The sequence below is a fragment of the Perca flavescens genome, chromosome 19, assembly GCF_004354835.1.
Source record: "Perca flavescens isolate YP-PL-M2 chromosome 19, PFLA_1.0, whole genome shotgun sequence".
NCBI lineage: Eukaryota > Metazoa > Chordata > Actinopteri > Perciformes > Percidae > Perca > Perca flavescens.
This window is the reverse complement of record NC_041349.1, coordinates 15,325,053-15,340,478: the sequence shown is the minus strand read 5'-3', so window position 1 is coordinate 15,340,478 and position 15,426 is coordinate 15,325,053. Positions and strand designations below refer to the sequence as shown.

Below are 15,426 nucleotides of genomic sequence, written 5' to 3'. Positions count from 1 at the left end.
CTGGGTTGATTGAACTAGTTAACCCACGTCATGACACAGCTTGCGGGACTTTAGACTTCTCTCTCTCTCTCAAAATAAAACCAATAAAACATTAAAATGAGGCGTACGCGGGGGGGATAAAAACAATGACGCGTAGAATACCAAAGAGGTAAAAAGAAAAGTAACGAGCTCATTGTAGCCTAATGTAGCGGAGTAAGAGTACAGTTTCTTCTTCACAAATCTACTCAAGTAAAAGTAAAAAGTATAGAGATTTAAAACTACTCCTAGAAGTATAATTTTTTCAAAAACGTACTCAAGTAAATGTAACGGAGTAAATGTAACTCGTTACTACCCACCTCTGTGTGCAAAGGATGATGGGACTGTGTTCTGAACTGTTTCTGTCCTAGTTTAAGTGTGTTAATGATGTTTTGTTAGTGTTTTTGGTGTGCATTTATGTTATCTGGGCTTTAATGTTTGCGTGATTTAGTGTTAATGTGTATTTACATTTGTCGGGTTACCATGATTGAGAAATTAGTAAATTAAGGGCCTCAAGTGTGCGTAGAGCTACAATAGGAGGTTAGGTTAGTTTGGTTGGAGTTATCACTCATGTTAAGGGCAGTGACAGCAGTGTACTGGTTAGCATGAGAGGGTTGATGAGTTCAAAATGGTAGAAAAATATATACCTCTTTATCTCTCTCCAGCGTCGTGTGTGGTGCGGGACGCCTCTGGTAATATAGGTGACATTCTGACTGGAAACCTCACTGGTGACTGTGTGGGTTTGGGATGTAACTTCGGCGGGAACTTCACAGAGTGCATTGTGTCACAGTCTTGTCAATACGGTCTGGCCAACACTACAAAGGTACCACTCAATCCTTCTGCCTATCATGGAATAAAAATATAACAGACTTTATTAGCCAAAACTTACTGGGTTTGTAAATGAGCCAGTTTTCCTTAAAATGGCTACGAGGAACTTGTAGTTTGTGTTGATTCCAGTGGCCCCTTTGGACAAAAGTGTTTACCACCCCTGCTATCTTAAAGATCTTTTCTAGCGCATGCCGGCTGGAAAACAGTATTTCCACGTTTAAACCTTTATACATGATTTAGGGATAGTAAAAACAATAACAAACGCAACAATAATGTGCCCGATGCAGCAAAAAGTATGTAAGGTCCATGGGAGGTAGGCATGTATTACTCACTGTATTACTGATATAGCTTTACCTGGAGGTCACATAATTGGAAATGTTTTGCTCAGACAGAAAATTATTCCTTTAAGATAAGGGAATTTGTACCGATGCATCGTTGCATTTCAAGTGTTGCATACAGTAACTTAGCCTACTTTAGATGTATCGTCAGCTCTATGTGTCACAAGCCAAAGCATTAGCAAGAGTTTGTCTGTCTAGGAGGAAGAGGGCCAATTCAGGGTCGGTTTTAAATCCTTTACAAACCGCTACTTGTCTCCATCTATTGAAAGCCCGACCGAGGTTGACTGTTGTCTTTCTGTGATGGCCCTGCCTCAGTATCAGCCATAACTATAACTTCTAAAATATAATTAAATTACAATTACAAAGAAATCTCCTGCTACCTTTTACCTGGCTTGATACTCAAACACAGGCTTTTCCGGTGTTACAGCAAAATCTGTGACCCATCAAAATGAGTGACTGAAGAGGCAGTCTGCCTGCTGTAAATCATTTTGTGACTTCACAGGCAAAATTGGACCAGGGCAAAGGTATTATTAAAAACTATATATAAAAAGCAATATTTTCACTGTTTGTCTTGTTTGCTGTTACAGGTATTTATGATCATCATATAAAATTAAACAGTTTCAGAAAAATTTAAATGTTCCTCGTAGCTACTTTAAATCACAAGTGTTAAAGTGTAAAATATCAAAACGGAAATCTTATTTCTTAATTACTTTTCCAACCAGACCCTGGGCCAACTATCAGGTTGGTACTACCTCATCACTGCTGGTGTCTTTGCAGCTAGCTTGTCGTCTGCTCTTGGCTTCCTCGTCTCCGCTCCTAAAATCTTTCAGGTGAGAAACCACAGCCAAAACCTGATGTAAATAGGCCTGTTACATCTATTTTAGTCTGCCTCACAGGATGTACATTGCTGGGATAAAGTTTGTGACGAACAAGGTTTTCAAGGATGTATTAAATTGTTGAACTGCCAGACGCCCACAATGACAGAAAAAGCAAGAGTCGAATCTGATCCATATATTAAAATGTCAAACTGTGAAAGTTGTCTTTCAAAAGGGTAACATCATAATAAAAACAAGCTATTAAATGCTTCATATCTATACTAATGTATGAAAAAAACGTAGCAGATATTAAATAATTCTCTTTCTGCTTTATCTGCCAGTGTCTGTGCAAAGACAAGATATACCCATACATCGGAGTCTTTGCAAAGGGCTATGGGAAAAATGATGAGCCACTCCGTGCCTATATACTCTGCTTCATCATTGCTGTGGCCTTCATTCTCATTGGTGGGTGTCATCTAATACTGTAGCTGTTATGTTATTGGAACTATTGATTCCCATATTTTTTATATGTTAAAAATGTGTTTTGGTTTAGTTATGATTACATATTTCAACTAAGAGAAAAAGGAGTTTCCATAATGTTTTAATTGTTTTTATAGCTTTTAGATTTGTAATGTGTATTGATTGAATGACTTTCTCTCCTGTATCGTTACAGGTGAGCTGAACACCATCGCAGCCTTGAACTCCAACTTATTCATGTGTTCCTACTCCCTCATCAACTTCAGTTGCTTTCATGCTTCATTCACAAACTCTCCCGGTGAGTTACCAGTTTGTCTTTGACTTCTAAAATGACTGATTTGAGGTTTTCTGTTGGAAGCTAAAATAAACCTGAAAGCAAACAGTGGCCTCATGCTTCAGTCATTTTGCTGACTCATCCATGCTCCTTTTTTTGGGATTTGGATTCAAACATTCCCGAGGAACGAACAAGCATTTACTGGGTGAAAGTATTTTGTTTTCGCAGCATATAGTGAACTCTGCTCCCTGGCTTTAACACATTGTGTTTTATGTTGACACCACGTTGTGCTATCCCATTTTGAGATTATTTTCCATTAGGTATTAAAGTGTATAAGTGTTTTGGCATGGTTGGCTGAGTACGTGGCACCATGGTATTGACAAATCGCACCCTGAGTATAATGTTTCCGTGTGTCTATAGTCTATAGTCTCTAAGATATAGAAGATATAGAAGATAAGTCTGGCTCCTATATAATATATTGGAGCCAGACTGTGACCAATGCCAAGTTAACACATGACTAGAAACAGACATTTGCCCTTCTGGCTGCCATATTGGACAGATGTGTAGCTATGTCAGATTAAAAGTTATGTGTCATTTCACCTAAAAGTCATCTATTTCTCATTGTTGTTCCCCTTTAGGTTGGAGGCCGGAGTTTCATTACTACAGTAAATGGATAGCTTTATTTGGAGCAGTGGTTGCTGTGGTGCTGATGTTCCTGTTTACCTGGTGGGCTGCTCTCTTCACCATTAGCGTCCTTATCCTCCTGTGTCTATACATCAACTACAACAAGCCAAGTAATTCCAAAACAGATATGTTTTGAAATGCAACTATGTTCTGATGAGAATACCCTGACCTATATTAAATAGTGATGATGTCAGAACTGTGTGATATTACCTTAGTTATGTGTGTTTTCATTTCCACAGATGTGAACTGGGGTTCATCAGTCCAGGCAGGTTCATACAACATGGCTTTGTCAGCCTCTGTCGCTCTATCTGGTGTAGAGGATCATGTCAAGAATTTCAGGTGAGTGACCGAAAGCCTCAGTTATATCATGTAATAATATTCTTAATCAGCCTATAGACTTCTCTCTGTAGTATTTGTCTTATCCATTTTTAACTGGAATTTGATCTCATACTTCTCAGTTAGTAGAAAAGTAGTGTATTTACACTCATGTGTTCCTTCAGACCGCAATGTCTGGTCCTGACTGGCCCACCGACCCAGCGACCAGCCCTGGTGGACTTTGTTGACTCCTTTACCAAACACACAAGCCTCATGATCTGTGGAGACATAATCATGGTTAGTCATTTAATTTCAACAGTTTTGTTACTGAAAGGAAAATTAGATGATTAATTCAAATTCAAACAACTTTATTTATCTCAAAATAGTACAATAATCATCAAGAAAAAGGGGGGAATCTCCCACAAATTGCAACAGAAAATCTGACAAATGTGTATTACTCATAAAAGTCTTCTTTATAACATATAAAAAGTCCTAAGAAATCCAAGTTGTGGAAAGTATTGAAAAATACTGAAATTGGTCATGCCAATTACCCATTGCAGCCCATGTTGATAGGAGACACTACAGGTGAATAGGGAAAATATTTTAACAGAAATCACCATGAAACATCCGCAGTTGAATACTTACATTAAGACAGTAATGTTAGACAAATCTGTAAGCTAAATAATGGTGTTTCAGTACTTTTCAACTTGGACCATATTTTCCCATGCATTGGTGTCTAAGTAACTAATGTGAAACAAAATCATCTTTTAAAATCTGTAGTCCAGTATTGAGTGACAATGCTGTAACCAGCAGTTTCGATCCGGGCTGCAATGTAAAATGCACATGGTCAGTTTGCCTCCACTAAAAGTGCTGTTTTTGCCACTGACAGTTTCAGATTATTGATGGCGATTTCGGGGCTATTTTATGTTAAGCAAAAGGATCTTACTCTTTAACAAAAAGGTCTTTCTCTGTATGAGATCCTTTCCATAATGCTGTCAGACACTGAATAATAATCTGAGCTGGTTCGTGGCTACTGGTTACAGTGTTCTCACTCACCTGTAGCGTCTCCCCTCAACATGGGCTGCAATGGGTAATTGGCATCACCAATTTCAGGATTTTTTAAATACTTTCCGTGACTTGGATTTCTAAGGAGTTTTTATGTTATAGGCTATAGAGTTTCTTTTGCTATTTGTGTGAGGTCAAGTTGCATAATGCTGTACTAAAAGGGCTATTCAATTGTGCAGTCAATCAGTCACATAAAAAGCAATCGCAATCATTCAATCAAGCTCTGAATGTTACAGGTTGCTGCTGCTGTCAGCCTAAGAGCTTAATATATGAAAGTAAATCTGTTTCATTGGATTTTGAAATTAAAAATACATTGAATTCCTAGCACTGAATATTTATGCATTAACATTATGTATCTGAATTGTTTACTTCTGAATATTACTAATAACATTTTCAGCAACTTGCTTTCACCTTTATTTTTTGAATGTTCACAAATTCAGTCTTGTATAAAGTACTTGAAAGCAATACTTGAGTAAAAATCTTTTAAGTATCTGATGTTTACTGTACTTAAGCATCAAAAGTAATTTTCTGACATTAAATGTACTTAAGTATTAGAAGTAAAAGTAAAAGTAAAAACAACTTTGATTATGAACTTCATGGCCAAAGGTGTGTTACGTTATGTTCATCATCACTGTCGTCGGGGTGGTCATCGTCCGTTACCATGGCAGCAGAGCCTGCACCCAAGGGGGTAAGCTTCGCTTCAGAACGCGAACCTCCGATGGCGCCATTTTGTTGCTACAAAGGTATCACCTCTTGTTAGCATTCCACTGACCGCCATTTTTTTTTTTACGTCACTTGACTGCGAATAACTTTACATCTTAAGCGTTTAAAGTCTCTATTTGTCCATTGTTTATTTCTAAAGAAACACGACAATGTATAAAAGGCTCCATTACCTTGTACCTCACATTATGGCTCCGTAGCAGACGTTTTTGTAAAAATAAGCTAACGATTGTGTCATAACCAAGTGACTTACTGTCGCACAGTAGAGGAATTACCGTATAGTACAGGAGAAGCTCGCAGGCAGTTTCGACTTACGTTAGCTGTTTAGGTTTAATTAATAACGTTAACTAGCATGTTAGTTAGCAATAATTAGCTTGTGTTTATGTTATCTCCTATACCTACACTCTCCGACTCTGTAAGATTGGGAATGATTGAGATTTCTCTTGGCACAGCTACCAGAAGACTTCCAACTTTCAGACAGGCTGCTCACGTCACATTTACGTCGTCTCTCTCAGTTGGAGGCTGCGCAGTAAAGCAAGAGATCACTGGAAAAGTGCTTCTAATAGCCTTTACTGGTCTCCGTCCAGAGCAACGGGGTCTATTGGTCCATTATATATATATATATGTCAATGCCTGCACCAGGTGCTTCCATGACACTATCAGTTATTATGCTTCCTCCCTTTCTTCTTTAGTTTTGGTCTATGTTTTCTTTTGTGCTTTGCAACAAACAGGCATTAGGTCACCAACTGGAATGGAGGGTGCATCAACTTCTAGGAACAATGACTCAACAAACCTGCTTTTTTCCAGAGTAACAAATTTCTTCTGATTCAGATATGTGAAAATTCTACTTAAGTACAGTAACGAAGCATTTTTACTTAGTTAAATTACAACACTGCACAAATTCAGAATACAAATTCAACATTAAACATTTTAATATATCAAATTCAGATGCAAAATACAATTTATAAAATTCAACTAATATATTTTCATCTTGCTCAAATTCAAAAGGGCATATTCAGCTTCAAAAGGTAATGTACAAAATTCAGTGTTCACATCCGGGAACCCAAGGAAAGGCAATTGATTCTAGATTCAGAGCAGCAGTCAGAGGAGAGGGAGAGCAGCGTCTGACAGGGCAGAGAGATACATCTTTTAGAGCAGATATTTACAATGTTGTTGAGGATATTATTGCTTTTACGGGGCAACCCATAAAACCAACAAATGAATGACAAAGTTAAAAGACTTCCAAAAAAGGAACAATAAAAGCTACATAAAATTTCCTCAGAGGAATTAATAGAGTTCAGCTTTCGCATCAAGTGGATTCTTTGCTGTCCTCTTGACAATTGACTCAGTGTTTTTATCAAGCTAAAGGTTAGAGTTAGACAGAATATGGTTCAAGTATTTATATGAGACAATGATTTCAACATTTTCACCATGGATAATGCTGGAGTTGGGCTCAAAACAATTCTTCCTAAAATAATTAAGTCTTTAGTTTTTGTCACATTGAGGTCCAGGTAGTTGTCATCCCACCATTGTTCAAATGCTGATAAGGTGCAACCATGCCCTGAATCTGACCCCTGAAGAAGAGACAGTAGGGCAGTGTCATCAGAAATGTTTGGTAGCTGCCCTCCTAAGAAATCCTTCACCTGTTTGTGTACATAATGAAAAGCAAGGGGGAAAGTAGACAGCCCCATTTATATCTCTGTATTAGAAAACTACGCAATCCTCCTTACAGTAGCTTTTCACTAGACCTGTTTTACTGGTCACGTTCAATGTCTTCATTTTGCTTTAATGTCTTTTTTTGAATCTCTTTGTCCTTTAAGGATAAGGACAGACGGACTCGGCCACAGGAGGCCACAGATCGGTTGGTAAAGTGGATGAACGAGAGGAAGGTGCGCTCCTTTTATTCTCCTTTCACTGCTGACAGCCTCAGAGTTGGAGCTCGACATTTGCTACAGGTAAAACATCTGCATGTGTTTATCTGTGGGAAATAAATATAGCTCCAATCGTATTAACATTTGCTGGGGATTAATCTGGCTTTAGGTTCTGTTTTAAGATGACAACCTGTTAAACACAATTCATACTGTCCTCACAATGTTGGCTTTTTCGTATTTGTATCTTTTCTCATTAGAGGAGGAATCCTCTATTGGGTTATAAATATAACTTTCATTAGAACATTTAAACATCCTGTTACTCGCATAGTCAAGTATTTCTACCTACGGTATGTTTTTATTTGTATTTTATAAAACCTTAAATTTAATTTATCTTATTTAACATTTTCTCAAGGCTTCTGGTCTTGGCAAGCTGAAGCCCAACATTCTGGTCCTGGGCTTCAAGTCAAACTGGAGGGACAGTTCTCCTGAAAGCATTGAAGATTATATTAAAACTATAAAGTAAGTGTAGTTAAAGTAATGATTGAAAAACAATGTTGACTTTTTGGTTTTACTGTCACTGAAGGATTAGACAGCTCTTTTATATTGAATTCCTAGTCCTTGTCACTATAGGTGCCTAAAGGTGCAGTAAGAATAATATAATTTCTACTTTAAAACTTCCATTTTAACTTACTTTTCTTCTCTTTTCTCTAGTGATACCTTCGACACTAACTACTCTTTATGTATCTTGAGGATGATGGAAGGACTGGATGTCTCTGACCAGTTTGATTTTGAAGGTTAGAAATCCAGACTTTATAATCCTTTTGTCTTTATTTTATCTGTGTGCTTTCCTACAACATGACATATTTGTATAATATTGAAAACAAAATGGTAAAGGATGCAATGTCTGTCTTCCAGTGAACCAGGGTTTTGAGCCTGATGAATCTGTTGAAAAAGACAACCAGCAATCTTCTGAGAAGAAACCCTGTGAGCACACAGACACATTGGAATACAATATTTTGAGGACATTACTGAAGAATGATCTGTACCATAAAATCCTAACCAATCCAGATCTAACTCTGACTTAAAAAGAATACCATGAAAGGAGTCCCTCGTAGTGATGAACCTACAGAGAATTATCACCGGAATCTGTTGCACTTTATGGTGTTTTATAGAGTTTCAGCTCATGGTTTAGCTTTCCAGCCATAACGTTACTGAGTTCACACTCACGGCTCTCATATTGCCCTTTTCAGCTGCACAAGGCAACTGTTTTACATGAAAATGCTCTGAAATTCCACTCTACACCTGATCAGACACAGGTAGCAACTACATGGTGAACATTGTGGAGCATCTAGCAGCTAAGGAGCCAGATATTTCCCTAAGGAGTTGGTAGAGACCAAAAACAGAACTAAAACTGCCACCACCTCGTAAATATATTACAGTATTCATTATATTGGGACACCTCGTAGTACATTATTGCTTCATAATACTCCTTTAGACTACTAATGGATTTTTTTAATATTGCCCCTGCACCTCATTCTTCCTCTTTTTGCTGTTCCAGCTGACAACATCTCAGATAAAGGCGACAGTGATCAGATCAAGACAGTGTTTCAGAATGACCAGGGGAAGAAGACCATCGACGTCTACTGGATAGCAGATGATGGAGGTTAGATCTGATGAAACAAGTACAATACACTAGTTTTATGCTGATGATTTGTTGGTAATCGCTGACAATCAATACAATTATATTATATGGGTTAACTGGGAACCTCTGGTGGAGTCATCCATCAGAGCTTTTCTGTCATCCCTGTGAAGGTTGGGGGCATTAAACCCGATTGGGCACACTCAAATCTTCCCTTGCTGAAGCTGTGGCAGGAAGCTGGGGTCTCAGTGTCTTAGGTGCCTCAAGGGGCGCTAACTCCACGAACACTGTGGTGTACACCGGTGGACAGGGAAGCCGACTGACCGAAGGAGTCTTTCTGGGATATGTTATCCCGGAGGACTCTGGAGGCAGTTGAAGGGTATTGACGGGCCCGAAGGGCTGCAGCCTCTGCCGTATAAGAGACAAAGCAGTGGGTGTGGGAACACATGGAAATGGACTTTCGGTCAGCACCAAGATGGTTCTGGAAAACCATTCGCCACCTCAGGAGGGGGAAACGGGAAACCATCTAAGCTGTCTACAGTAAGGATGGGACGCTGTTAACCTCAACTGAGAAGGTAACTGGGCAGTGGAAGGAGCACTTTGAGGAACTCCTGAATCCAAATAACACACCTTCTATGGTAGAGGCAGAGCTGGAGGTTGATGGGGTATCGTCATCAATTTCCCTGGTAGATGTGAACGAGGTAGTCAAACAACCAAGCCCTGGGGATTGATGAGATCTGTCCATAAATGCTGAATGCTTTGGGTGTGGAGGATTTGTCTGGGATAACACACCTCTTCAACATTTCATGGAAGTCCAGGACAGTGCCTAAGGATTGAGATTAGCTGGCGTTTCTGTTAGAGAAAGGATGAGAAGCTCAATAATCCGTGAAGAACTAGAGCCGTTGCTCCTTTGCCCCACCTTCGCCCACCTAGGGAGGTTTTCCAGGGGCCTGGGAATGCCTCAGGATCCCCCAGAGCAGGTTAATGTGGTGCAGGAAAGAAAAGTTTTGGGTACTCTGCTGGAGCTGCTACCCCTGCAATCCGGATAAGCGGATGACGATGTACCTTTATGTCGGACAGTGGGCTTGATAAAGAGGCATGCAAAAAAATACACATTTTTCATAAAGCCTCTTTCTTAGCTGCAGTATTTATACTTTCTACTCTTTTAAGGTCTGACTCTACTGGTGCCTTACCTGCTCACCAAGAGGAAACGCTGGAGCCGCTGTAAAGTCAGGGTCTTCATCGTAGGAGACGAACAAAACATGGAGGAAAGCCGCAACGAGTATGTATGCTCTATTCTACCTTCTGGGATAAGTGAATAAAAATGAATAATAATAATTAAACTTTCCATATAAGTAATTAGTGAGCAAAAGATAGCTTCCCATCTTTGTGCACACCATAAACACTAAAATAAAAAAGGTCTTGATCTGAATTCATATAATTGTATCTTTTTTTAAGCAACATAGTTTTAAAAAAAAAAAAAAAATTATTTAGACTAATTTGATTATTCATGCGGGTTGATTGGATTGTAAACTGGAGATTTCTGCAGTATTTTGTGCAATCCATTTACATTTCATACAGAAAAATTCAGATTTCATGGACACATTGTGTATAAAATGCATTATGGTAATGCATTATGGTCTGAGGAAACTGATGTGCTGAGACTTTGACTGTTGTTTCTTTTAGGATGCTTGCTCTTCTGAAACGGTTTCGTTTGGATTTTAATGAGGTTACAGTCATGACGGACAGCGAGAAGCGTCCACAGGCCAAGAAGTATGTACGGGAAACCTCTGCACAACAAAAAAAAAAAAAATTGGAACAGTTGTCCTGAAACAGGAAGGGATCAGTCTATAATAACAGGCTGTTGGTGTTCAGTAATTTAAGTATAGCTTTATTTTGAACGAACTAACTTTTTTACTGTTGCGCCCTGAGTTGTACTTTCCAGGGTTGACATCCCCTTGGATATTTCCATACACAAATACATATGATCATGTAAAGATGTTTGTTCAAAGACAAATAAACCACAATGTGCTTTTAATGCACTTTTAATAGTTTTACTCTGTGGTATTAAAAAGAAACGCCCCTGGAAATTTCACTGAAACTTGTCCATCATAAACGACCGACAGACACACAGTTTTGTAAAAATGTTAAAGCTATAGTGCATAGTTTGTTGCCCCCATGAGGAATTTCCAAGTAATGACAACAACACTGCTGGCACATTCACATGACGAAAGCCTTCGGTGATCGTGCACCACCCCATCCCTTCTTCACGCAGTTGCTAGTAGTTTATCCCGTGGAATCAAGGAGGACACAGAGGATTTAAAAAAAACATGATGTATTATCTTGTAATTGTTATGTCCTCTTTGTCTCCAAAGCTGAACGCTACTGTCCCTTCTCGAGCTGTTGTGCGCGAATGTCGCCGGATTACAGAGAAGAGGTTTTGTGAAGCCGAATTAACTTTGTATCAACTCATTTGGCAATGGCTTGAATGTAATGGACGTTGATTAAAATCAAATAGTTGCACACTATAACATTATGAACCTTCAAAGACCAAGACTCTGTTTTTCTCTGTCCTCCCTCACAAACTGACTTCTGTCCTTGTTTTCTTCTTCTTGCTGCTTTTAAGCCTTGATAGGTTTGTGGATAATGTCGCCCCCTTCAGGCTATATGATGAACAGTATGAAGGCGTCGCCTCATCGAAAATATCAGACAAAGAGTTTGAGGCCTTCAGACTTAAGGTGTGTGTGTGTGTGTGTGTGTGTGTGTGTGTGTGTGTGTGTGTGTGTGTGTGTGTGTGTGTGTGTGTGTGTGTGTGTGTGTGTGTGTGTGTGTGTGTGTGTGTGTGTGTGTGTGTGTGTGTGTGTGTGTGTGTGTGTGTGTGCGCACTCCAACATAAGCAACAACATGTTGTCCATGTTAATGTCATTCACTGTCAACAAACTCGGTCAGATGTCTGAAATTAATTTCCCTCCTTCCCAGTCTGAGACCAAAGTGAGGCTGAATGAAATCATCCGGAGGAATTCAGTATACGCTGCTCTCGTAGTTGTGTGAGTACACATTTTACATTATCACTTCAGGTTAATGAAAATAGGCTGTTTTCCACAAAAAAGGAGACGCATACTGTATATAAGTATCCCCAGGAGGAGTTATAGAGGTTGAAAAGGATGTTAATAAACAATTATGTGCTATTAACCCTACATATAGTGAGTTATAAACATTTAGTAAATGTTTATATAGTCTGTATAAATGCTGAATCATTACAATTTCTCTTGATTGGAACTATACTATATTATAATAATAATTATAATATAATAATGACTGTTTAACTTCTTTCAATATTTTCAACCACAACCATCATTTTTTGTTTAATTGAGCCAGTGTCTGAACACAGCATGTTCTCTTCTAGTTTAGTCTTAGGCTTTGTAATATAGATATTTGCCATACTGTAGGTGAAACATGCATACAGGCCTTTCTATCAGCTTTAGGAGATGAAAATAGTACATCGTCTGATATTTTCCCCATAAGTCAAGTCGGAGCAGTTTCTGTTCTTGTCGTGCAGTTTTGGTATGCTCATGTAAATATTATGCTTTATCCAGGAGCCTTCCTGTGCCACACAGCGACTGCACTAGTGCTCTGTACATGGCCTGGTTGGATACTCTGACCTGTGGCCTCCACTGCCCTGTGGTGCTGATACGAGGAAACCAGGAGGATGTGCTCACTTTCTACTGCCAGTGAATGAAAAGATTTGACACTAAATTAAGACACACTAACCTAAAGTCAGGGGGGGAAATGAAAATATCCATTCAATGGTGCCAAGGGTTAAAAGAACTATTATATTTGAAAATTAGAGGCTGTGAAGGAGGATAACACCATGTAGTTACTTGCATCACTGTCATCAAGATCATATTCAGGGTGATGTGGATTCAAACGTCATCTTAGTCAGGCGCCCCTCTGACGCTAACCCCGACGAAGCCATAACCGCTCCTGACTCTTTGTCATTTACAAACTGATTAATTCCGACACCTTTAGCTTTTTAGATACAATCAAATTGATGTGTATAAAAAGGCATGCCATCATCATGCCTAATGACGCCCAATGGCTGAAAAAGACTTGCTGGTAAATGAGGAAAAGTGGCTCATAAGCCGGTTCCCACTTCCTCGAGCTGTCCTGTTGAATCTTTTTGCTGTTTGAGGCCCAGCGTTACAGAGAGGAGCACTTTGAGAAACCATGGCATTCCAGTCCCACTTCAAGGGGGCTAGGCTTCGGTGGTCCCTTTCTCGCCTGTGGCCAAAACACTTTCTCTATGTAGCGCTTTTTTGCATCAGCTTTAATACCGGACCATTTCTTTTTAATTTCGGCCATGGTCCGACCTTCCAAAGGCTGTGGCATAACTGCACAAGTTGCCACTCTACAGCCTTTTTGGCATTAGTAATGCCCTCATTGTGCCCTCCAAACATATTAACCTCTTTTCCACCTTCCCAAAAAGAACTACAACTTCACATTGAGTGAAATTCCTTTGTATTGATTGTTTGATTAATTTACTCACTTTGTTTGCAGTGGTGTGATGTTGACATTATGTAGGAATCTGGGTTCATTGAAAGGCATTCTGGGAAATCACAACCTAAAGGGGAGAGATATGAAATTACTAACAGACTTTCTAACAGCAGATTTTAAATTGAGGGAAGATTACTGAGGATGTGATCCTGTAACAGGTTTTAATGTCTGCAGATTCTGATTCAGCTGAATGATCACTATTTTGTGTGTTTCTTTTAAAGTGTGGATCCTCTTTTCATCTTTTGAGGTTATATTTAGTTTTCTGTATAATTCAAAACTTGTAGTTTTCACCTGTATTTAAGGCACCAAAAGGAATAAATGCAGCGATCTACAGTATAAAGGTTTGATTTTACTTCCCTGTATTCAATATGGAACATTTTATTCCTTTTTATTAAGTTTTGGTTTGTGCTGAGGCGGCTCAGTTTTTTTACCCAGCTTGCAGAGTGTCACAGACTTGTACTTCACAATTTTTGAGTTGTAACCATTTTGTCACAACAGTGTTTTACTTTACTTACTTAATGAACAATAAAAAAAAGATAAAGAATGAAAAGATTGTCCTGGGATATATTAACTTTTAATTACATATTAAAATTGGAGAAATAGAAGTGTGTGTACACTTAAGGCTACCTAAAAACACTTTCCTCTGTGGTGGACTGCTAATACAAAATTTTTATTTTAATATTTATTATCATATTAATAAGTTATATTAATAATGGATGTTATGTGTTTATGTCACCAAATTACTGCTACATAAACAATACAATCCATCAACTTATCAAATCTGGTGAAACATCACACCTCAAAGCTATGATGTTGGAACCATACCAACCAACCATAATACCAATAAGAACTTCTTTTTCCTAAATCTATAGTCTATTTAGCTTTCTCTGGTCTCTGGATCTGCAATGTGAACGCTCCTGTCTCAGTCTTCTCAGACTCCTCCTGGGTGGGCGTGCCTGCAGAGTAATCTGAGCCAATAGCTCCTGTACTCTCGTCCTTTGCACTTGGCTGTCTCTCTGTCGCACCTCTAATTTTTAATTTTTCTCCTTCATACATCTGCATCTTTTCTAGATCTTCTCCTGTCTAGTCTGTCTGGCACTTCCTGGCTTCCCCTATGACCATTGCTTGCTCTTCTACCTGATTCAGCTTGTAAAGCAGCCTCCAAAATTGGCAATCTACACTCAGTTACCCACTTTACAACATGTACATTAAAACATTAAACACACAGACATAGACATCCACAAAACACTGCTTTTTCATCAAAAGTCTCCACTTTTTGCATTTCGCATTTCTTAAAACTTTGAAACCTAGTGACACAAACTCAAAAGTTTAAACGTCTTGTGTGCAAATTCATAGGCTCACATTCCCAGCTTTCGTAGAGTCTTGACTTATATAAAAATGGCAATTTTTCAGCCACTTTAAAACGTCTTCTTTAAAGATATAATGTCACTACCAGCTCTTTGTGCCCAGATAAACAATCAGCTCTCTCTCAGCTGTCTTCAAATCACAACTGACTGTACAAACAAGGACATCAAAATTCATTTCACTTTTAACCATTACAAGGTGCTCCTTTTCTCTCTTTTTTCATTAATTTAGGTCTAAACCTCTGCTGAACATTTTCAGCAGGAGATCGGACCTTTCTCGGGCCTTAAGATGTTTTATAACCAAATTACAGTTTAAACAGTTTCTTTTTGATTCCGTCAAAAGTCAGACATAGGCAAAAGAAAATGGGATTTACAAGTTCTGCAGTTTATTTTGGAATCCTTTTCATTGACGCCAGTTGTTAAGGAAAAACTCAGGAGCAGCACAAGTAATATTACATATTTACGAT

At 38.7% G+C, this 15,426-nt stretch overlaps 1 protein-coding gene across 1 annotated transcript in view; it reads left to right on the top strand.

The window, feature by feature from the left end:
- LOC114545520 (solute carrier family 12 member 3) overlaps positions 1 to 14,030 on the top strand; it is a 30,431-nt gene extending 16,401 nt beyond the window's left edge. The window contains exons 8-24 of the mRNA XM_028563845.1: positions 681 to 838; positions 1,904 to 2,011; positions 2,338 to 2,461; positions 2,670 to 2,771; positions 3,386 to 3,541; positions 3,671 to 3,770; positions 3,932 to 4,043; positions 7,352 to 7,486; positions 7,815 to 7,921; positions 8,114 to 8,196; positions 8,318 to 8,386; positions 8,961 to 9,065; positions 10,212 to 10,323; positions 10,728 to 10,814; positions 11,668 to 11,779; positions 12,021 to 12,088; positions 12,638 to 14,030. Coding sequence (XP_028419646.1) covers positions 681 to 838; positions 1,904 to 2,011; positions 2,338 to 2,461; positions 2,670 to 2,771; positions 3,386 to 3,541; positions 3,671 to 3,770; positions 3,932 to 4,043; positions 7,352 to 7,486; positions 7,815 to 7,921; positions 8,114 to 8,196; positions 8,318 to 8,386; positions 8,961 to 9,065; positions 10,212 to 10,323; positions 10,728 to 10,814; positions 11,668 to 11,779; positions 12,021 to 12,088; positions 12,638 to 12,776 — 1,877 coding nt within the window. The 3' untranslated portion in view covers positions 12,777 to 14,030. The remainder of the gene's footprint in view (positions 1 to 680; positions 839 to 1,903; positions 2,012 to 2,337; positions 2,462 to 2,669; positions 2,772 to 3,385; positions 3,542 to 3,670; positions 3,771 to 3,931; positions 4,044 to 7,351; positions 7,487 to 7,814; positions 7,922 to 8,113; positions 8,197 to 8,317; positions 8,387 to 8,960; positions 9,066 to 10,211; positions 10,324 to 10,727; positions 10,815 to 11,667; positions 11,780 to 12,020; positions 12,089 to 12,637) is intronic.
- Positions 14,031 to 15,426: the final 1,396 nt, after the last annotated feature.